Genomic DNA, 24594 nt, shown 5'->3' with positions numbered 1-24594 from the left:
AGAACCTTAAAATCACATCTTAAGCTAACAGGGAGCCAATGCAGGTTAACTAAAATTTGGGTAATGTGATCAAATCAAATCAGATGCGAGCACAATTGATCCACGACTGAGCACTGCATTGATCCCAAGATGTGCAGGCTTGCTTACAGATGGGCATAGACAAGGGGGCAATTGCCATGTGAAATGAAACCATCACGTCACATGCATCCAGAGATGCACGTTGCCAACGTTGTATTTAGCCAAAGTTTATTCTTCTTTTTGCTGTTATTTCTCCATAGCAGTGCTGATCCCGCCTATGAAGACATATTCTTTTTGCATGAATCAATGTGTGTTGCATATTTTAAAAGCAACTGGGCCTGAGCACCGTTTGGTAGAGTAACTTGAGTGTGGGCTGAAAGAAATGGACCTAGTGTGAGTCCACCCTGATTTAGTTTTCAAATTTCAACCTGTTGCATTTTTAACCATCACATTGACACTCAAGTCTCAGAGGAACAATCATGGGCTTACCATACGGCACGGCTCCTCCGTCTTATGCAGCTTGCTGCATGTACAGGATTTTTAACACAGAACCTATAAGGTGAGCACTTGTTCAGACTGTCCCCATGTGTTGACCCAGCAATTTAGCTTATAAACGCAAGCCTTTTTTTTCTGCTGTGTGATAATAACACTGTGACACGGTACAGCCAGTCAATGGATTCTAGCAAAATGAGTAACACTACACAGTGAACAAAGGACAACGATGGAGGACATCCAGTGTTTTTTGTTTTTTCTTCTTGGCGCGTTGATGTTATGAAAAGAAAAGGACAGGCTTTGTTTGGCAAAGACACAATTTGTATTCTTCCCATTTCTTTCCCACTGTTGCACAAAGGAAACATTTGTGTTTATATTTTTGTTTACCTGCTTGGGGCTTTCAGAAGAGCAAATTAGTCTTTGGGTACTTCTGAAATGAGTATGTTGGATTTTTTTCACTTCTTTTGGGTACTTTTTCCCCTTTATATTGGGTATTTTTAATAACTTTTTAGAGTATTGTTGTCCCTAATCCAAGTTTTAAATCTGAGTTAAAGCTTTCTACTGTTTTTGCACCTTTCTGAAGTTTGTGATGTTATGTTGCTTTTTAAAAAAAATGCCAATGCTCAGGGAAAATAAGCCAATAACTATTTTGGTAAGACTAGGTCAAATACTCGGGTGCATCGTGACCCTATGGTACTTGGACAGCACACAGGGAACGAGGTCAGCCCGAGGACCCAAGGAAATACAAAAATTGTTGTCTGTAGTCAGGGATGTTTATTACAGCCTTCTAACATTAAAATAGGCCTCTCTTTTAATCCTTCTCTGCCCACCTTCCCATCCTCCTTCTCACCCTAATCTGTAAAAAATAAGTGTTTAAGCTGAATGCTGAAATGCTGTTTCAGGCCACTGGAATCCAAGGTTGTGAAAACCTTTGTTGGCCTATAGCAGATTTTCATGAAGCTCATTTTGAGAAATGTATTGGCTCATGAATGTATTTTCTAACAGTCGTAAAATAGCCAACTGTCAGGCTGTGCTCCAATAAGGATGGTTTATGTGCATCTCATGTCTGCCACGCTGTCTAAGCCAATGAGATGCCGTCAACCCTGCGGCTCGACAGCAGCTTTGCTCTGGTTCAGATGAGCGGAAAAGTGAATGGGCATACGCGCCGAAGGATGCTTAGTCTTACATTTTTTTTTATTTTTTTTTTTGCTGCAGCATCAGTTTTGCACACCCCCCAACCCCATTCAACCTTTTTTTTATTTTAGCATAATTACCTGCCGTATATCTTTTCTGTCAATTATTGGAGTCTAAAGTATTGTATCTGTTTTTTAAACATCCAAGTGTAGTTGTTCCATGTATGATGTAATATATTTTCTAAGCCTATAAAATGATTAACAAATGAGAGGGCCAGACATCAGTCTTTTTGATTCAAGCTTCATGCTTGACCTGTGTGCATGCGCACATACATAGCCTCATTAGAGCCACAAGAGTTTCCTAACAATAATATCCTTGTTAGAAGAGCGTCTGTAGGACTGAAATAGTTCAGCTAGTCTGTGTAAATACTCTGAGCTTGATATGTGTTAGTCTGCGTGTAGGGACTCTGTCATAATTAAGTCTAGTTTGGGAGTCTAGGTGCCCCTGGGTGGGTGAAAGTAGGTCACTGGCACAGACTACTGGAGCGTGTTGAACAATGTGCATGTTGTCATATTCATCCAATTTGCCGTTAGCTTTTGTGACTTTTTATAAATCAGATTTTTTTCCTTTACTATTTAAAGAGCGCATAACAACCTAAAATGGTTTGTAGTTTAGGTTGAGCGACTCTTCCTTGTACCTGTACATATAATTGACATTTATTGGGTCCCCATCAAGCATGTCATTATTCCTCTGCGATGAGGGCGTACTTAAGGTGCAAATACTGTCAGTCATTTTCCACAACTCTCCTCAGATTTGTTGTAATTTTTGCCTATGAGCATCCACAGGTGTGCTTCCCATGTGAGGGGGCTGCAGGATAGTGACGCACATGAGAGAGTAAGGGAGTGAATTGGCAAGGGAGGGAGGAAGTGGCAGACCTCAAGATGAGATGGTCTTTAGCTCAGCTCTCATTCATAAGAATGAAGAATGTCCTACTTGGTGGTAAAGTCACATGAACTAAGGCAAAGGCCTGTTTATTGTCTTCTAAGTCAGGCAATCATTTTTTTTTGCTAAGTAATGGTATTTTTCTCAGTGCTCTTTTGCTGCATGAATTGTTTAAAAACCTATTTGATAGGATGCACCGTAATCGTTGACCTGACAAAATAAATTCAAGAAAAACCACACTCGTTTATTTTGGTCTTTAGAGGAATGTGGGTTTTACAATATATTATTAAACTAGGTGTCACCCAAGCACTTAGCAATATCATACATTTCTCTCATAATGGTTAAGCTACAATAAGGGCTGCAACTAACAACTATTTTAATAGTCAGCTCGTCACTAACAATACGATTTCTTGAAAAATCAGGACATTACGATTTTTTTCTAAAACTCAGCATAAAGTTAATTTAATGATGTGGTAAATAATGCTAAACAAAAAAGGGACATAAAAATACAAAAATTAATAATAACAAATTAAAATCAAGTAGAAAAAAATCTGTTTTAAATAAAACGGTTTTAACACCTCACATGTTGTTTTTAATGTTTTAGCAAGTCGCGATTGTTCTTCAGATTGCATGCATTTAATTTATCCGTTTGTCAGGCACAGTCTGGCAAAACGGCCAATCTTTTTTAAGGGAAATATAAGTGTATAAAATGTACAATTCGTATCATCAAAACCATTTTGGCTTGAATGTTACTTGATATAAATAAAAATAAAGAGTAGGACTTTTTATTCAAATGTCCGACTGTTCTCTTTAATTGTTCGATCATTAGTAATACTGCCACGATACACACGGTCTGCTTTGCAAATGTTGCAAATTGTCTTTTTATCCGCCATATCCAAGCTAAAATGCTCCCAAACTTTAGAAGTTTTGGTACGCATACTTGATGTTGACACCGTAATTTCTGTATGTTACCGCTCGAGACAGAGATGCTATTGCACATAAGTGAGTCTCAGCAGACATTATATTCATGTAGAGATGCCTCACTCTGTTGAAAAAGCATGTCCGCGACATTAGTCAACAATGGATTTAATTGTAGACTATTTCTATTAGCAAACTTTGTGGACAATGTCGACTAATCGTTGCGGCTCTAACTACAACTATACTTGTTTATGTAATCTTAATATAAGTCAGATTAAATCAGGAGCATTTGTCAAACTCCAGCACTCAATAACCAATGAATTACGTATTATCTTTTTCGTTCGAGCGAATTAATGAGGCAAGGGGTTTCTGGAAGAGCAGTCCAGTGTGAAATGGAAAACTGAATTAGCAGTGAAAGAAAGTATATAAGAGGTTCCAGTTGGGCCGGGCTCATGCCTCACTAATATTGTACATTTACTCACCTAAATAACATTGAAGTGAAGATGATTCCCCAGAAAATGTTCTCTTGCAACAGACATCAGGTAAGCAAAGACTGTTACCAAAAACTGACGTCAGCATCGACGTCAAAAGGCAGTAAAGTCCCAATTTTAGAGCATCATGCTCAGGCGGTTAGCCAGCAGAATGTAAATGATTCAACAGCACCTCTAAGTGGCTGTAGGAGATCGTCTGACATGACGCCAAGCTGCAGTCAGTCGATAAACATGATGCTGGAGGAACAAAGATGTTTTCGCATTATTTTATTGGATTGCACCAGCTGGCAGCTTGTGTACTGATACTGCAGTGCGTCTCCTGGGTGATGATGTTGGTTGATTTTTTTTTTCCATACACCCCTCATCATCATCCCTGACATCTGGAATTATTACCAGTGCATCAGTCACGTTGCTTTACATAGTAACAAAGTCCCATGATGCTTCAGTCCACCCGTCTAATCCACTTTGTGAATTTGTGTGCCGTAGTTGTGTGTCCATAATGGAATTTTCCAAACGTGTCTTATCAGCAATTTTCCAAAAGACAAATGTCTCTGTGTGTCACCAGCTCTTCAGGGAAGTGCGAATAATGAAGTTACTGAATCATCCTAATATCGGTAAGTTCTTGTTTTGATACTAGTCTACTTCCAGATAAATGTTGAAGAACATTATTAGAAAACCGAAAAGCATAAGGGGCTTGGCACGTCTCCAAGTTAACAAAATATTTGAGAAAACTGCATGTCATGATTATGAAAAAGTCCACTCCTTTTTTTTACTATACACTTTGTAAACATTGATGTGAGCAATAACACTAAATTTAAACACTTAAAAACTTGTAATATTGATCCACAAAACAACCGGTGTTTTGTTTTGTTTTTTAACTAGGAAACATCTTATTTTAGACGGATGCACTGAGGGTTATTTGCTCATCCCAATTTTCAGGGCAAAATTAATTTCCCAAGATGTTGCCGTATTCCTTGTTTGGATATTTCTGAACCAACATGTTATCAACGCTGTGTAAACTTGATGTATTATTTTTTATTTTATTTTATTTTTGTTTTGATTCATCATTTAATTCGTTTGTTATAATTTCTCTTTGTATTTCTATTGACAACATAACAATTATGGGGGCGGCAGTAGCTCAGGAGGTAGAGCGATCGTCTTAGGATTAAGGGATCCCAGTTCGAATCCCGGCTTGTCCGTGTTACATGTCGAAGTGTCCTTGGGTAAGACATTGAACCCCCAATTACCCCCAATAAGCAGGTTAGAGCCTTACATGGCTGCACAGATCACGGCCTCTATTGGGAAATGTGAAGCACAATGTAAAGCGCTTTGGGAAGTCATTGACTTGAAAAGCGCTATATAAATGCAGATCATTTCATTTCATTTCATTTCATTTCAATTATATTTTAATAGTATTTCAAATATAAATTTCAGATATATTTGACAACATAACAATTATATTTTAATTGTATTTAAAATATATCTGAAATTTTTGTTTTGCAATACAATTTCAATAAAGGTATATTTACTTTGTTAATAAGTGTTTTTATTATCGAATTCGTAATTTACACAAATTGTGCAATTTTAGTTAAAAATAGTCAACTATGATCACATCTAGTAAACGTTTAATATATTTCTTTCATAGCCTAAACTAAACCTGATGAGATTACATCTTGTTTTTGAGCATATTTTCTATATCAGTGTCTCCGCAGGCACCAGGTAGCCACGCAAGACCATCTGAGTAGCCCCCGGACTGGTTATGAACTGGTGACACCCGACTATAAACGCACATTTTTAATTTTTAAAGAAATTTGATTTCTAACTATTATGAGGTTTAGTGCTTGACTGAGCCTATTTTAAACTCTAATAATGACAACGTAGTAATAACATTGTAACAATATAACAATAACGTGTTTTTTTAGAAATGCATATCATGCTGGTAGCCTTTAGAGCAAACCAGTAAAAAAAAAAAGTGAGCATTTATGTAACCTGGCAGCATTCTGGATGCAAAAATTATTCATTAAGTGGAATGCAGCTTCAACATTAAAAAATAAAGAGGGTACATTTTGTTTTACCTGATGTTTTGTGGTGCTTATAAGTCCCTCTGCCCAATTATGTCTTTTTTGCCCTTTGCAGTAAAACTATTTGAGGTGATAGAAACAGAGAAGACGCTCTATTTGGTGATGGAATATGCCAGTGGCGGTGAGTGATATTCTGTTGACTTTGTGAATGCTCCACAATATTAGTCCTTGCCCATGTGCAGCAAACCAATGCCATGACTGCAGACCTTGGCCCCGCCCCAATTCCTCTCATGAACGCTTGAATCCAACATGTTCTAACGTATCTGATTTCAACACTCACAAATGTTTATATTTACAGGTGAGGTGTTTGATTATCTGGTGGCCCATGGTAGGATGAAGGAGAAGGAGGCCAGGGCCAAGTTCAGGCAGGTGAGTCACATCATGCAGCAAGAACATGCTGTGTCACTGACTGCGGAGGATAGCAAGAGCCTTCTCGGCTTGTTGGGGCAACTCACTCAAACGTTGCAGCTGAATGTGCTGACACCCAGTGGTCTGCTTTCAGCCAGTATCTGGGCAGCCCTCGCCTATGCTTATTTGACGGTAAAACAAAGTGAATGCATGTGCCTTTAGTCACTGTAGTCAAGCACATGTGAAGGATAATCCACTCCTTTCACATTCCCAAAATCAATTTTCAAAAGGATAAGATGACTCACACCGTTAGTTGGTTTTTATGTGTGTTATGATCAGTGTTGGAACTACCACGTTACAAAGATACGGTTCCTGGTATTACTTTTAGAGGTAAAGAGTACTGTAAGGTGTTATTAAAAGATTAGCAATTCTACTGTCATTACTATTTGTTGTTACACTACAAATTAAATGAGTTACAACATTTGATGATTGCCAAATCCATCTGGTACCACTCGCGTGGTCACGTACAACTCTCATCCACCAGCACCACTCAATGAAGGGTGGGCTTATATATTTACCTACAAAGTACAACTCAATACAGTTACTGTAGCACTGTCTCAGGCACACAGTATGAGGATGCTGAATTTCTCTTCAATAAGAGATAGCTAGATAGATAGATACTTTCCAGCAGCATCCCTGCGCTGGAGAACAAAACAATAATAAAGCAAAAAGAATACAATACACAAATACCCAATGTGACGTGTTAATACCCAATGTAGCGTGTTATAGAGTATCCAGATAGTGCTACACAGAATACACACTGCAAAAAAAATACGGTAATATGCAATGTGGGGGATGTGGTTTAATGTGGGCCTTTACTCCGCCGGGTGGAGTTAAAGAGCCTCATGGCATGAGGAAGAAAAGATCTCCTCAGTCTGTCCGTGGTACAAGACTGTATTTTCTCACATCAAAGCTAGATTCTCAACTATTGGGGCGGCAGTGGCTCAGGAGGTAGAGCGCTCGTCTTGGGATCAAGAGATCGCAGTTCGAATCCCGGCTCCTCAGTGTTACATGTCGAAGTGTCCTTGGGTAAGACACTGAACCCCTAATGCCCCCAATAAGCAGGTTAGCACCTTACATGGCTGCACGGCCGCTATTGGGAAAAATGTGAAGCACACTGTAAAGCACTTTGGGAAGTCTTGACTTGAAAAGCGCTATATAAATGCAGATCATTTCATTTCATTTCACTATAAAATAAAATACTGAAGGCAGGTGTCAGCCTACATGTGCGTTTATAGTCGGGTGTCACCAGTAGCGAATGGTGCGTGGGGTGGGGCATGTCTCAAATGGGTGAGCACAGAATTTGGGGTAAAAGTGAGCTGACTTTTTTGTTCAGCATACTTGAGCACAAAAATAAAATTTTCTTTTAAAATCAACAATTATATCGAAATTCCAATACTCGTCTGAAAAATTGCAATTAGGTTTTTTTTCCCTCCAAAATGCAGCCCTATAAGAGTGTACCTAAAATTGTAATCTTGGACTGGTTTGAACCCCAGAGACAAAATCTATATGGAATGTCTTGGCTAAGTGTTTGTGTGCTGGCTCTCAAAATTGCACAATCCAGGAAACATGAAGAGTTCACTGTTTCCATATGTCGGTTTAAACGTTTTATTTTATTTCTTTTTGTTCTTTTTTTTGGGCGATTTTAGGGGTTCAGCTTTTATGCGATTATATTCGGTAGTTTGTAACCAGTTAGTTACTTTCAGAGAAATGTTTTATTTTTGGTTTTAGTAATCCTGGAGGTAACTCACTCAATTACTTTTTAAATGACGTAACTGTAACTACTTACTTTTTCCAGTAATGCGCCCAACACTGGTTATGATGTGTATAAGAGTTTGGAATACGGTTTTAAAAGTAGAACCTTTAACCTTAAAATCCTTAACTTTGACAGCACTAGTTTGTAAATGGGCACACACATTCTTAACCTTGAAATTAACTTTTTCTCATTGATTTACAACAGGTATGCACTTATTTTTAATCCCCAAAGAATGTTCGCGCAAAAACTGCATTTTTGAAAAAAGGATTTATTCCCAGACTAAAAATATCATGGTTGTATAGGTTTGCTAAACTTCTTAATTTAATGATCATTTTACACTATAGACAGACTGATATACGGTATAGGGGATTACTCTAGTGCTATAAATAGAATAAAATTGCAAACTCAATTTACATGAAATGTACATTTTAGGAAGATTATTGTCAACATGTGATGCATTTTCAGCTAGAAAAAAACATATTTTACTGTCTTACAGATTGTGTCTGCTGTGCAGTATTGCCACCAAAGGAGGATCGTTCACAGGGACTTAAAGGTAACCAGACACACTATTCAGCAGATATTACTAATATCATGACTGTATGGTTTTGCTTATTTTTGCAGTTGTGTGAAAATGTAGTCTAAACGAGTAAAACTCATGTTATGCAGCTCCTAAAAAGTTCTGGACAACGAAAAAAAACAATCCCCGCCACCAAAGACCAACAACATGTTGGGTGGGCAGTTCTTTGGAAGCAGGATATGTAGAATGTGATCACCAAACTATTTGTTTCCTCTCGAAGGCTGAGAACCTTCTATTGGACGCTGACATGAACATCAAGATAGCTGATTTTGGCTTCAGCAACGAGTTCACAGTGGGCAGCAAGCTGGACACCTTCTGCGGTTCTCCGCCCTACGCCGCCCCGGAGCTCTTTCAGGGAAAGAAATACGATGGACCCGAGGTGGATGTGTGGAGCCTCGGGGTCATCCTATATACACTGGTCAGCGGCTCCCTGCCTTTCGATGGACAAAACCTCAAGGTATGAGGATGCTATGTGATGATTTTTAATAAAAATGTACTCCATCTATCATCCATTTTCTGCACTGCTTATCCTCACTATGGTTGTGGGGGTGCTAGCCCATCCCAGGTATCTTCAGCCAGTGGGCAAAGGGCACTATGACCTGGTCGCCAGCCTGTCGCAGGGCTCACAGAGACAGACAATTCACATGTCGTTCACACCAGTGACAATTTGCACTGGGTAATTAACCTGACATGCATGTGTTGAAACGTGGGAGGAAACTCCTGTACGCGGAGGACACCCACAGCACAGGGAGAACATGCAAACTCAGCACTGGGAGGCTGCGTTAGCTGGAATCTACTCCTGGACCTCCGCACCGTGGGGCTGTGCACTAATGTCTACATTGTAAACTTTTTCCATGTGATCACCAATATGAAATGATAAACCAAGGCCCAATCCCATTACTTCCTCTTGCACCTACTACATATTACAACTACTACTACTATGTTTTTTTTTTCCAAATCTTTTTTCTTTCACTTCTTTGAGGGCAAGGGAACAATGCCTCTAGTAATTAGGAGCGAACTCCCTACACAAAACTTAATCATTAGAAGCTGTATTTGTTGTGACTCATGCAATAATTGCTCATTCCTTTTGTTTTGTCTTTTTCCCCTTTCTTTTTTAAAATTAACTTAACTCATAACAGTACTTACAAGTAATTATATGTCAGTTTAATCAACTCGTTGAATCAGAGCTCTTAATCTAATAACAAGCATGATTGTGACCCAAAAAAACCCACACTTTAATCAAATCAAAACTGTTTATTCACTCAATTTCATAAGCCCATATAATAAATACAGCACCATACGTATCCAGAAATATGCTCAACGATGCCTCACGCACATTTTGGACTGGTATACAGCTACTTTATACTTCCTTATGAAAATCAATGCATTAAAAGTGATTGAAATCTTTACAGTGTTGAATGAATAAATATCACCTGTATTATGTGGGTCCAAGTGGCCACTTATTTCCTAACTGATTTTTTTAATTATTTTTTTAACGTGCATCAGAATGATTCCGTGTTTCCCAAACTTACAGATTAAGAGTGGAATTTCCTGTTTCTATCGTCTACTCTATAATGTACAACTGTCGAAATGATTCATGAGGTTGCAGACGTTTACAGAGGAGAAATGTGATGCACTTTTATTTTATTTTTATTGTTAAGTGCTTTACCTACCCCCTAGTATAAAAGTTATGTTTTCAGCAAAGTTTTATTTTTGCTGACTAAAAAATCGTTCCAACAACATTTACATTTGGTACACAACATTGAGATAGGTAATATAAATAAGTCCCACCCTAAAAAAATCTTCAAAGGTGACATTTTAATGCAAAATATTGTTTATTTTGAACTTAAGTGGTAAAAATATGCCCCGGCATAGTTTGAAAATAAATACTACATGATATAATAGCAGTTGTTTTTTTATTTTTATTTTTTAAATCAAGGATTTTTTTCAGCTATGGCCTTTAATCAAATACATATTATTACTGTTACAAGTTAGTCACAAACTTGATGGTTACAATAACCTTCACAGAAAGTTCACGATCAGATCACGATAAGGCTTTTATTAAAGCTAGCAAGTTGAGGTACATTGTTAAACCAAACGCATTATTAAATGCAATCACTCTGTTTTTTTTATTTAGCCTTATCACAAAACGTACGTATTCCTTGCCAACAAACATAATTCTATTGCTGATGAAACAAATTTACCTTTTATGTAGCAGTTGTTTCAACACATAAACCAACAACTATCATGACTAATTTGCCATAACTTGTTGTTCCTGCTGCAGGAGCTGAGAGAGCGGGTCCTGCGGGGAAAGTACCGCATCCCGTTCTACATGTCCACAGACTGTGAAAACCTGCTGAAAAAACTACTGGTGCTCAACCCGGTTAAACGCGGAAGTTTGGAGGTACTTTTGTAGTGTTACATTTCATGTTATGACAAATGTCAGTTGTTTTTTGTGAGCATTCAAATCAGATGGATTAGGCAATCAGAGTGTGTCTGTGTTATTTGTTTTTATGTACGGAAAGTTATCCGACTCGATCATTACAAACATGTCATCAGTTCACAGTCAATATCATTGCTACACGTGTTGCACAAACCAGTAAAGGCTGCACGCATAACAATTGATCAGTTTGTTATTCAGTGATGCGAGTGAATAAAATATTTTAAAACTGTGTTGCAAACAACCCGTGGCCAGGATTATGTGCCATTAAAACTCTCATGAGTGAAATAAAAGGGGTTATTTTGAATTGTCATTGTTAGCAAATCATGAAAGACCACTGGATGAATGTGGGTCACGATGAAGAGGAGCTAAAGCCGTACATCGAACCTGAGGCTGACTTCAATGACACGACCAGAATAGGTAGGTTTTGGCACATATTTGTGGTTATCTTTGGAAAAGTAACAGTTATTTTCCTGGTACTGACAGAGCTCATGGTGACCATGGGATTCCCTAAAGATGAGATCACAGAGTCCTTACAAAGCCAGAAGTATGATGATGTCATGGCAACTTATCTGCTGCTTGGAAGAAAAGCGCCAGAGGTTAGATTCTTTCATTTTCAACGTCACCAAGGGTGTTAAATTGAAATTATCGGTGACTCAGTCACTGACAGCAAGGATCCCAGTATTGGCAGTGGTTTTAGCATTTTATCATACTTTCCAAATTTCACAGAATATTTGATCCTGTCACAATATCGGCACCAAACCTCCCTAAATGATATTAATTTTCAATTTCTTTCTTTTCTTTAAAGGAGAGTGTATCTTGTGCCTCTTAATGGAAAAAAACTTCACCTATTTAAAAAAAACAATATTGATTTAAATGATTATCAAAAATACATAAACTATTTTTTATTGAAAACTTGTAAAAACCTTTGTATTTGTAAATTTGTATTTAGGGAGCTGACCTATTACTCCACCATCTTGCTGCAACGGGTACCCCTTAATAGAAAAAAACTGTCAAAAGACTGGGAAAACAAATGAGAAGATTCTTTTTAAATTAAATTGCCAGAAAAATTATTTGACTTTGAATTTGCTTCTTGTCTAGAGCCACACTGATATTAAATTGATTTAATATTATAATAAATCCAAATAAAGTAAACCTGTATATGGACAGTGAGTATTAATTGGTGAATTTTAGAGGTGAAAAAAATCCCCTCATTCACTAAAAAAGGATTTGAACAGTAAGCAAATAGAATTGAAGTATATAAACACACAATGATTGAAATATTGCAGCCGTCAGTCAAGATATTTGCGTTTATTTTACATAACCAGAGGGAGCTGACAGATCTTTGGCTATCTTGCTGCTACGGGAACAAAAATGATAAGAAATCTTTGTGTTAAAATAAGCATCCGTTTTGACCAAAATACAACAACAAAAAGGACCAGTGGCAAAATTACTTCTTTACAAATAAAACTAATTGCTAATACAGGTCGTAGTCATCGGCCCTGAAAGTCAGAGAGTGAATTATTTACCAAAACCACAAGATTTTTGCCCTTCAGTTTGTGTTGAAAATGAGGCCGTCATTTTTTACCCCGAGCTCAATTTTATTCCAGATATACAAAATATAAATACAATTAAGTTTGAACATCTGAAGAATATAGACAGAGTTTGCCCATAGATAGATAGATCGATAGATAGGTCCGTCACGCCATCGACCGACAGGGAGTGGTTTGTTGGCTGAATGTCTTTCCTGCGGCAATCTACTGCCATCCCTATCAGTGTGGATGAGCCTCCCACTGGTCTCTTTCCTCACACGGTTAGTCTGTGCCTTGCCATATTGGTATTTAATTATTATTATTTCTTTGTTTATATTTTTCATTGTCTGTGTCCGTGTATTTGGTGTTATGGGTTGTTGGGTGGGGAAAAGGAGAATTTTATTGCCTCATTGTAGTACATTGAAGGTTTTTAATCAGCACTTTGAGTGTCAATTCATTGACTGAAAAGTGCTTTACAAATAAATTTTGATTTGATCTGAATTGTGATTTGTGTGACAGTGAGCCTACTGTTAGTTAGCCTTGACACATACTCTGTTTAGATCATACGTGTAGATATACTGGCATCTTGATAAACATAATGCAGGCAAGCTGTCATAAAAAATGCATCACCCTTAACTTATCTCTGTATTTTTATATCAACTTCTAAATGGGCTCTACTCTAAAGATCCTTATACAGTAGGACCTTTACTTAATAGCTTAGATGTACAGTATTTTTCTAATTTTTGCATGTGACCATGTAATCATGTTTTCATTCCAGTTCGAGGGGAGTGAGCCTCTAACCAACAGTGTCCTTGCTCAGCGGCAGCGTCCCACTAGCGACATCAACAATGGCTCCAGTATTTCTCCCGCGCATCCCAAAGTCACGCGCAGCATCTCGGCCAATCAGAAGCAGCGACGCTACAGTGATCATGGTGGGCATGATGATGATGGTGGTGTTGTCGTTGGAAAGCGAAGTAAAGTAACCCCTTCTTTCCAAGCTCTGAGAGTGCTGCTGGCTTAATGCTATATAGGGGGCGGGGGATTTACTAACACTTAACATCCAGTTTGAATGAAATCTACCTATATAAAATACTGAATGTATTGCATGGGTCTTAAACTCAATTTACCTCGGGGGCGCTGGAAACGGGGTCAGAGTGAGACTGGGCCGCATTGTTTTTTACAAGAGAAGTTCCGATCCAGACACATCAATGTTCTTAAGTATCAATTTGAAATAATAAAAATAAATTGCAAACATGTGAAATATTAATAAGTAAATCACTCAAGCAAGAATAAATAAAAGAAATATTATTAACACAGAAGATAGAAATGACTGAAGAAATTGCAAATGGTTGCTGTCTCCCAAAAATTAATTCTTTCTATTCAGTTAAATTGCCTGTATTAACAGTTCTTTAACATTTAACGGAACATGAATGGAACATTGAACATGAACTGTTCTTAACATTACTTCTCTTGCCCCCCTTGCTGCTAAATCAATGACCACAAATGATTAAAAAATGACCCAAAAAATTAACATCTAAATGAAAATCGACGAAAAACTGCCAAAAAAGATAACCCCAAAAAACAACAAAAATGACCGAAATTACCCGAAAAAAAGCCTGGAAAGTTACCTGAAAACATTTTCCCAGACATTCAAAAAAGTTGAAAATGGCCAGGGGACATAATGATGAGTTAGGCTTTATGGTTTTCGGGTTTCAGACTGATCGCGTTGTTTCTCTGATAAGTATATTTTGTATCCCAATAGTTTTAAGCTTTCCAGTGATATGTGGCTTGACGTATTTCGTGACCGGTGACATACAGACACAAATTTCTTTATCAAAAGTCAGGCGGCCCACCAGCGGGCTCTTCCGAGCCTTTAGGGGTTAAGGTACCGTATATTATTAAAGCTATTTCTGTGTACCTTCTTTCTTTTTAAACATTTTACCGTATTTTCCGCACTATAAGGCGCACCGTGTTATAAGGCGCACCTTCAATGAATGATATATTTTAAAACTTGTTCCATACATAAGGCGCACCGCATTATAAGGCGCTATAAGTGCATTCTGGTTTTGGATCAGGTAATTTTGTAATTGTAATCCTGTGCAGTTATGGTTAATTAAACGTTAGTGCAATTGCAATATAGTGACACTCGTAATGTGCAAAAACAATAACAAGTGCAAAACATTAACAGCTAGACAATTCCGGCGGCAATTGTAAGAGTTGTGATTGATCTGGCAAATGTTGGTAGAGAACCAATAGCACTGAGTTGTTAGCATCATGAGTTAGCATAAAGTTTTTAACTCAGAAAGATGTATTTGTAATTTTTTTGGGGGGTTCTGTGGGGGGACAGCTAGCATGAGTAAGCATAGCTTCAACCTCTCATTGCTAATACTTGGGCTGGCTATGCCAGCCCAACTAATCACCGACAGTGTTTACAGCTAGCTTGCGCTAACACTTTGCTAGCGGCGCACATAGCTGTTAGCATCCTCTCGCTAGCATTCACTCTTTGGAATTCACCATTTACCCATGTTTAAAGGTAATGTGGGTCGGGCCCCCTCAAACCACCCTGGACAGTCCCTGCTTAGTCCCTACTACCCTCTGGAAAAGCCCTCGTTTCCATGATTACCAATAGAAATGAATGGGCCCATGTATTCCGGATGGGAGATTCTCAAAACCCATTATTCTGGATGGGGACTTTTTTTTCTTCTTCTTTTTTCTTTTGGGAGACTCGTATCGAAAATCTGTATTGTCGCAGGAGAGTCCTGATTCGGCCGGAATTTTGGTATATGAATCGTTGGGCTACTCCAAAAGCTCTGGGAGGAGAGGCCCGTCAAAATTTGGCAGAAGAAGATAGATATAATACTAGACAATTCCCACGGCAATTGTAAGAGTTGTGATTGATCTGGCAGATGTTGGTAAAGAACCGGTAGCGCTGAGTTGTTAGCATTAAGAGTTAGCATAAAGTTTTTAACTCTGAGAGATGTATTTGTAATTTTTTTACTTGGTTCTGTGGGGTATGAAGCAGTTAGCATTAAGCTGCTAACATCACTTTTTAGCATGTAGCCAAAAGCATAACTCATCAACATGTACCCATTTGCAGGCACAACTACATTGCCCTGTGCTTACAGCACTTGGCAATGTAGTTGTGCCTTGCTGAAGCAATCACAACTAATAAAGCAATAACATAACAACTGTAAAATGTAAAACGTAAACAGCTCATCCTCATGCTTCCTCCACTTCCGCACCATCGATTCATTAATGTTAAACTCTCTTGCTGCTGCTCTATTTCCGTGTTCTACTGCGTGACTGATCGCCTTGAGTTTAAACTCTGCGTTATAAGCGTATCTCTTAATAGGAGCCATTTCAGGGTCTTTATACAAACGCACAGTTAAAAGAGAATCGTTGTTTAATATTTCCCAGTATGCACAGCGCACTTCTTCTTCTACGCAAAAAATGGAGTCGGTGGCTGCTTCTATTAGTTGCGAGACCTTGCAATTCAATAATGATCCATATATAAGGCGCACTGGATTATAAGGCGCATAGTCAGCTTTTATAGTGCGGAAAATACGGTACATTTTAATGTGGGCACATGCGTCTTATAGTCAGGTGCGGCCTCTGTATGTACAAAATGCTTGTTCCTTTAAAAATGTTCTAGGTGCGCTCTATGGTCTGAATTTTACGGTACAGTGCTGAAAAGCATTCAAATGTGCAAAAAGTATGAAAAGTATGTAGAACTACTGAAAAGTAGGGGGGAAAAAACACATTACTCAAAAGAGATAGAAATTAGCGAAAATGACTGAAAAATTAAACAAAAAAACGACCCGAAAAAAGGGACAACAAAATCGACCAAAACGACTGAAAAACGACAGCAACCACCTAAAATACAACCAAGACCACGTGTTTGTAGAACCCTGATTCATAGAATTCTTACAAATGTCCTTGTGTTTTTTTTTTATCTTTCTCAGATAGGGGAAATAAAAAGTTAAGAAGCAAAAATGTGCCTCCTAAGACAAGTTCGGTCAAAACAATCAATGATACTAAAGCTTGGTTGTGGACTTTTTCTGACTACCGTAGTATAAACATGACTTGACTTCCCTGTCGAAAGTCGTCACAAAGCAGCTTTCATGCTTTCATGTTTTTACTGTTTGGTGACATCTGCTGGCTGACTGTTGTATCGCAGCTCCATCAGAAGTTGTACCGTTAAAAGCATTTCCAATTTTAGTGTACGCGAAGCCTAGATAACAGTGTGCCGTAAATACAGTTTAAACTGCAGTTTACACCCGCGGTTTTTACAGAAACACACCGTCTGTGATGTGTGTCTCTAAGGAATCCTTTTTATGGAAGCTCATGAAACAATCTTTGTTCACTTTTAAGACACCTTATGGTGAACATTTTGCTTTATAACCATTATTTAAGGTAAAAACGATGTTCAAAATGAGCCTCAACGATCTTACGTAACTGCAAGTCATGTTTATTTGTGACGCCCTTAATCACAAGGAGTCTCAAAGGGCTTCACAGACCACAGAATGTCAACGCCTAATGTGAACTCAGCCCGCTTTGTAATGTTACAGAGCGTATTATTTTATTAAACATTTATTTTTCAGTTTCAAAACAATACATGTTATCTTATACAAGCCTTAAACAAACTTATATAAACCTCAAACATATACAATGTAGCGCTAAGGCAACTTACGAACAATCGTCCGGAACCTATCTCGTTCATATTTTAACTGTGATTATCTTTGAGGTACAGTTATTACTCGCTGTTTTAAGATAATTGAATTTCCTGTCATTAGTCAGATTATTGATAGATTATTAGAAGCAAACCCCACCAACTCCTGTTATAGATGTACAAAACCTTTACCTATTTTGAAATTTCACAATACCGGAAATATGGAAGTTTAATTAACTAGAAATAAGCAGGAAACAAAAGAGTCTTGCGTGCCCATAAAGCAAGAAAGTAAAAACAGGAAGGAGAATATAGAAAAAAAAATGGTGTGTTAGCAAGCCAAAATGTAGGTTCTATACTTTCGTGAATACATTATGTTCGCCCGTCTGTCTCAGGTTGCCGTGGAAAATATGTAAATGCGGATAACTGAACATCAACCTGGGATCAAGGGTCTACAGTAGTTGAAATACAGTCCCCTAAGGAGCGCTTTCCATTACAGTATTATGTGGTCAATTTTGAATTCATTTTGGTTTAATAATGTATACAGTCATTTCCCTTAGGGGATGAATAAAGTATCTATCTATCTATCTATCTATCTATCTATTACTGGTACGTTCTCCTTCTGCTGCAGGGCTGCTTTCTTTATACAAAGCCGATCGCAGAGCTCATTGATTCGCTTGTCCATGGAGGCAGCCTCCATGTTGTGTTTTTTCAGGTTGTCACGCTGATGCTGAAGTTTTGAGTTTTGGTCCTGGTTGAGCTTGTTCCTTAGCTGTAGCTCCTTGTACTGCAGGAGGGAATCAAATTTTAAGTGGGATATTTGTTGATATAAGACATGGGCTCTGGCATGATTTTTTTTTTAATGGAATTTATGAAATCATCAAATGTCACACGGTGAAATAAAATGTGTTGCAAAATTAGATGTTGTCTGGAAAGCAGGTTTGGTGGTTTTGTTGAATTTTGTCTTAAAATATATCGTGTGGGTCTAAAAAAAATCAATCCAATTATTTTACTTTCATGGCTCTTTTGAATCAGAAAGGTTCCAGACCCCTCGTCTATCAGTTTTTGAATTATATCTACAGTGATAATTAAATCGAAGCATTCTGTGGCTTTGCTTGATTGGTCTCATTTACTGGCATATTTTCATGAAACAGTTTCATTTTGTTCGTATTTTTTTTGTAATGATTTGGGCGGAATCCTCTACTTTACAACTGGTAATTGTTACATAAAGTGAATATGGTCAAAAAGGTTTTATTGTGACATCAGCGGGGACACTGCTTATGATGAAATACAAAACTCTTCCAGGATGATCAGGCTGTAATGGATGTTGCAAGGGTATCAACAAAAAAACCACAGTCAACATTAATATTACATACAAGTAAAAAAGAAATCACGCAAAAAGTCCAGTTGAAAGCAAGAACAAAATCTTGACCGATGCAACAGGTTCCAGATCAGGGTCTTCAACGTGGTGCCCACGGGCACCAGAGTACCTTCTGAGAACTACTGAGATGCCCGCAGACCTGTTTCCAAAATATCTCACCAGTGCTGGGACTTTGTGATATTCTATTAAAATGGTTGTTTTTAGTGGTTGACTGAGTCCATCTAACCCTACTTTCATTAATAACCTATATAATAATAACACATTAACAACATAGTAATCACGGAATAAGTTATTTTGGAAATTGGTGCTAATTAGTAAAAAATAGTAGCTCTCATCTTAAAAAGATTGGACACCTCTGTTCTAGATGATAACATGCATATGGTGTCGGTGCTGGTACGATGGCACAGAACATATGCATCGTACAACAACCAAGTTCGTCCTTCTCCCTCAAGAACAAGAAAACAAAAGAACAGAGTCAACATCACTAATCAGTTTTAGAATATAGTGATGTCTTGAGTCTAGATTTAAATGCTTCAACTGCACCGTGGTTTAAATGGAGAACGCCCTTGAGCCCAGAGATTTCTTCATGGCTCTTGGCATCACTATTAGACCAGTGGTTTCCAAGTACATTCTCCAAGCAGAACATAGGGTGCATCAGAAAGTAAAGGGGGGGGCCAATCACATTTTAAAATGACCAGGATCCAGTGCAGGTCAACTAAAATTAGAGTAGTAAAAAGCCAATTGTCTTGTCCTAGTCAAAAGTCTCGCTGTCGCATTTTGCACCAGTTGCAAACTTTTGACGCTATACCTCAGGAGACTAGAGAGAAATACATTATAGTAGTTGAGACAAGAGGTAACAAATGATTATAATCTCAGCAAAATATCTGGGACAGCATCAGGTAAATCTTTGTTATGTTGCAAAGATGTGAAAAAAGCTAATCTAGTAATATTTTTATGTGCAACTGAAACAATGGATTAGGTTTAAAAATGACACCTTAATTTTTGACTGAGGCACTCTGAGCAAAGCAGACCAGAGCAATGCAGGGTTTTATTAATGGAATGCCCTATCGAGTGTATATAGCTCCAATGTGTTTTCAATTTTGTAATCTCCTGGGTTTTGTTTTTTTGTTTCCAATTGGTCATGTCAATTTATTGTTTTCCTCTGCCTTTTTAAGTGGGTCCTTCCGTGCCGCCGGCGGTGTCCTACACGCGACGCGGCCAGGCTTTGAGTGTAGAGAGTGACCACAGAGAGGAGTGGGACGGAGCCCGTCGACTTGAACTCAGCACTTCCAAGGGAGATGTTCCCGCTTCGCCGCTGGGAGTGCAGGAAAGGAAGAAAACCACAAGTGGTGTGGGGGTGAGTACTTTTAAGTACTGTAGCAAGGGCAGGCAATTCAATTTCTAGATGGGGGTCATCTGAAACCAGAGCAGGTGTGGAGTGCCAAGCTGTGCTTATTGCATGTTTTTGCAGCACCAAGGGCATTTCAGACATTCAAACATTGCTTTAAAAAAATCAAAAACAAAAAAGGTTCTTGGTTCTTGAGTGCACATATCTAACTTGGTTTTGATGTTTCCCTTCTTCAACACAACTGATTTGTATTATTAGTTCATCAGCAAGTTCTGCAGAAGCCTTACAATAGCCCTCAAAGTTTGGATCAGGTGTGTTCGAGGTGGGAATTTAATAAACATGAATTGGAGAGATACACTATGGTATTTTTCCAGTCAAAAAAGGTTCAGATGAACTTGGATGAATTCCAACTTTTTTTAATCTTTAGAGTTGTTAACAAAACAACACCTTCTCAGTATTTTTTGGGGTCCAACATGGCATAGATTTTATGGGGTATTTTAACAGAAAAATGTAAAACAAAAAGGGGTAGGGGGTTAAGTTTTTCCTTGCCCGCATGTTAGATAGATAGATAGATAGATAGATAGATAGATAGATAGATAGATAGATACTTTATTCATCCCCGCAGGGAAATTCACATTTCCAGCAGCATCCCTTCGCTGAGAACAATACAATAATAAGCAAAAGGAATACAATATACAAATACCCAATGTGACGTGCTAATACCCACTGTAAGCGTAGTGTATAGAGTATTTAAATAGTGCTACATAAAATACACACTGCAATAAAAGTACGGTTATATGCAATGTAGGGGGTGTGGTTTAATGTGGGCCTTTACTCCGCCGGGTGGAGTTAAAGAGCCTCATGGCATGAGGAAGAAAAGATTTCTTCAGTCTGTCCGTGGTACAAGACCGTGACAGCAGTCTGTCGCTTAAGCTGCTCTTCTGTCTGGATATAATGCTGTGTAGTGGATGTGATGAATTGTCCATGATTGACCGCAGCTTTTTCAGTGCCCGTCTCTCGGCTACTGTTGTCAGGCTGTCGAGCTCTGTGCCCACAACAGAGCTCGCTTTCCTCGCCAGTTTATTGAGACGAGAGGCATCCTTCTTCATGACGCTGCCTCCCCAACACGCTGCCACAAAGAAGAGGGCGCTTGCCACAACTGTCTCGTAGAATATTTTCAGGAGCTTTTTGCAGATGTTGAAGGAGGCCAGCCTTCTGAGGAAGTAAAGTCGGCTTTGACCTTTCCTACATAGAGCTTCTGTGTTGGCAGTCCAGTCCAGTTTGTTGTCCAGCTGCACACCCAGGTATTTGTAGGTCTGGACAAATTCTACACCTTCTCCTTTGATGATTACAGGAACCGGGTGAGTTTTAGTTCTCCTGAAGTCCACCACCATCTCTCTGGTCTTGGTGGTGTTCAGGTGCAAGTGGTTTGCGTCGCTCCATTGGACAAAGTCCTGAATCAATTTCCTGTACTCCTCCTCCTGCCCACTTCTGATACATCCCACGATCTCAGTGTCATCAGCAAACTTTTGCACGTGGCAGGACTCAGAGTTCTACTGAAAGTCCAAAGTATACAGAGTGAATAGGAACGGAGAGAGCACGGTCCCCTGCGGAGATCCTGTGCTGCTAACCACAGTGTCCGATGTACAGCCCCCGTTTCACATACTTACATACATACATGTTGGTTTAAGATCAGGGGATAGTGTTTTTGTAATCTGTGCAGTCCTATGAGACATTTTGTGATTAAGAGCTACACAAAAAAATTTGACTTGACACAAAATACCAAATTTCTAGGGAAAACTTTAGCAAAAATTACCTAACTTTTATAGACTTTGAACAAAGTCAGTCAAATGTTATAATAGCATTATCGCGGAGGAGCTTGTGTTAGGTGAAATCCATGCAGTAGAAACATTTATTTTTGACAATTATTGTATTATACAGTGAAATACTTCTATTATACACTGAAACCAAAGAACAACTTCTTGTTTCACAAATAAAAGTACTGTATAAGAGTTTTTAATTATTATTATTATTATTATTTCATACAAATAACAACTGTACTATCAAATAATAATACTAAGCGGGGAGACATTTAGCCAATCAGAATGCACATGCAAATCTGTGGAGAACCAAAATCGTGAAAAGTAAACCGCGTTTTAGCCTGTGATTAGTGTAAAATACCTTTTTTTAATTCAATATTTTCACTACTTAAACCAATATTGTTTTTTGTTTTTTTTTTTCAAGACAAACCGAACAAAAAAAATACTAAAAGACTTAAATTTTTTAAACATTTTGAAGAACAAATTCTCTGGTTGTGACTGCAAAGCCACCAAGAAAAGTGCGTCAAATTAACCCATCAAGTCGACCAGTCCACTCTTGACCTAAATTTGGTGATTTTTTTTGACCCGACTGTTGGCTGCGCAGTTTTTTTAATGTTTTTTTTTTAATCACAATTATTTTTTTGTGTTCATCTTGTCACAGACCAACGGATCAATGACACGCAGGAACACGTATGTGTGCGAGCGATCTTCTACTGAGCGCTATTCGGCCATCCCTAATGGCAAAGACAGCAGGTAGAGCACTTACACTTTGAACATAAACCTAGTCGAGCTCTGCTAATGTATCCTTTTGAATCTGTTGTCCCTGTCACCTCAGTTTAACCGAGGTGTCGGGCAGCACCCCATCCACCGCCGTGACCTCCACACGGCCTCGTCACATCAAGTCCATGTCATCATCGGGACACCCTTCAAAGAGCACACTGCCCCCAATTGATGACAACTCAGAGCTGAAATCCAGGTGAGTGCTAATTTTATTCTTAACCATCAAATATTTGTCCTTTGCTTTTTAAAAACAAAATAAATACAGGAGATTCCCAAAGCACATAGCAACTTTGAAATATGCACTTTTTTTTAAGTAGATGGGGAAGGTTTAACCTTTCCTCATCAATAGATTAGCATACGGTAATCCCTTGTATTTTGGAGTTAAAGGGGCATTGTGTATTATTTAGCGTCTCCATGTGGTAAAAGACTCCATTTATCAAAAAAAAAAAATACCGTAATTATAGTGTATAACGCGCAATCGTGTTTAATGCGCACCCCTGATTTTGATTAAAAAATCGGTATAAAGGTTTATTTTACTTTTTCTCAGCTTAATCTAATTATTGAATAATTGTAAGTGACAAAATTTGTTAAATACATGCAGCCGTGATTAAAAATCTGTACACAATTTTGTTTCACTTTTTGTCAGCTCAGATTGATTATTGATGGTATGATACGTGACTGTTTCATCACCCCAAGTTAGCATTTAGACCATTGGTCGATAGGTTCGCTGATAACCAATCAGCGGAGCTTTTGTTCAGAGCATTGGCTTTCTCAAACATGGCGCTCCTTCCGGTCTTTTCAAACGGTGAAATGAGTGTTTGAAAAAGTAAATATGAAAATACTAAGAAAAGAAGACGAGGCTTTTGTCTCCGAGATTGATAAAGGAATCAAGAATAAATTTAAGTGGTCATGGCTGGAGAAGACTGTCACAGTAAACGTTAAAATCGGCGCAAAGATCGAGGAAGTTACAGAAACTTTGAGCCAGTTCATCGCAAAGTGTGATGTTCCAGGGAAAGCAAAGTGTCTATACTGTGTCGATCTGATCAATTATGGTACGCGAGGTTGTGTGTTACTGATCGATCATGCTAAAATGAACAAGCACAAAGCAAAAATAGCTTTCCGGCGATCAAATTGTGCAGTCGGATCCGCATTTAAAATCGGCAGCCACCGGTTCAACATTATTGGCCGTTTCAAATACTTCCACTTCAAATACTAGCAGCAGTCAACCACTGGTTCCCCTGTGTGACAGAAAATCCCAATCTGAGATATTTATAAATCTATTTATTTATGAAATGATTTTATCTTTTGTGTTTATACAATATTTAGAACAGGATAAACAAAATTTAAAATTTGTTATAAACATGATTAAAATAGATTATTTTGTATCATCATGATCATGTTCAATATTACGAATGCTTTTAATGTCAATATATTATTATTTTTTTAATATATATATATATATATATATATATATATATATATATATATATATATATATATATATAATACATGGTTTCTGTTTTGTTGGATTTAATTCATTCTAGTGCAATTTTCACATAGCAAATAAGATAAATGCTGTTGACTTTTTTTGACTTTGCACCCCTTAGCCCCCCACCGGGCTCCGCCCTGGACCCTGGCTATTTCAGCTGAAAATGAAAATCTCCATTCTGATCCCTGAAAATAGGTCCAAACAAGTGCTGTACCGCCCTTCTTCGGTGCAAGCTTTGTTTCCTTCACGTTTGTTGACTCTGGGACTATTTTTACATAGTCCACCATGACACTCAATAAGCTCACGCAGTGGGTGTGGCAT

At 38.2% G+C, this 24594-nt stretch overlaps 1 protein-coding gene across 3 annotated transcripts in view; it reads left to right on the top strand.

Annotated features, from left to right (window-relative positions):
* Positions 1–24594, top strand: part of LOC148353632 (serine/threonine-protein kinase MARK1-like) — a 70389-nt gene that overhangs the window by 37217 nt on the left and 8578 nt on the right. For all 3 annotated transcript variants that reach the window (XM_088350756.1, XM_088350754.1, XM_088350755.1), the window contains exons 4-15: positions 4561–4609; positions 6132–6197; positions 6375–6445; positions 8737–8793; positions 9038–9274; positions 11102–11221; positions 11578–11677; positions 11744–11856; positions 13568–13721; positions 20012–20193; positions 22666–22757; positions 22840–22980. In XM_088350756.1, coding sequence (XP_088206882.1) covers positions 4561–4609; positions 6132–6197; positions 6375–6445; positions 8737–8793; positions 9038–9274; positions 11102–11221; positions 11578–11677; positions 11744–11856; positions 13568–13721; positions 20012–20193; positions 22666–22757; positions 22840–22980 — 1382 coding nt within the window. The remainder of the gene's footprint in view (positions 1–4560; positions 4610–6131; positions 6198–6374; positions 6446–8736; positions 8794–9037; positions 9275–11101; positions 11222–11577; positions 11678–11743; positions 11857–13567; positions 13722–20011; positions 20194–22665; positions 22758–22839; positions 22981–24594) is intronic.

The sequence above is a fragment of the Urocampus carinirostris genome, chromosome 13 (assembly GCF_059441175.1).
Source record: "Urocampus carinirostris isolate Australia breed hairy pipefish chromosome 13, RoL_Ucar_1.0, whole genome shotgun sequence".
NCBI classification, from domain to species: domain Eukaryota; kingdom Metazoa; phylum Chordata; class Actinopteri; order Syngnathiformes; family Syngnathidae; genus Urocampus; species Urocampus carinirostris.
Note: the sequence above shows the minus strand (reverse complement) of the source record. Positions and strands in the feature narration are given on the sequence as shown.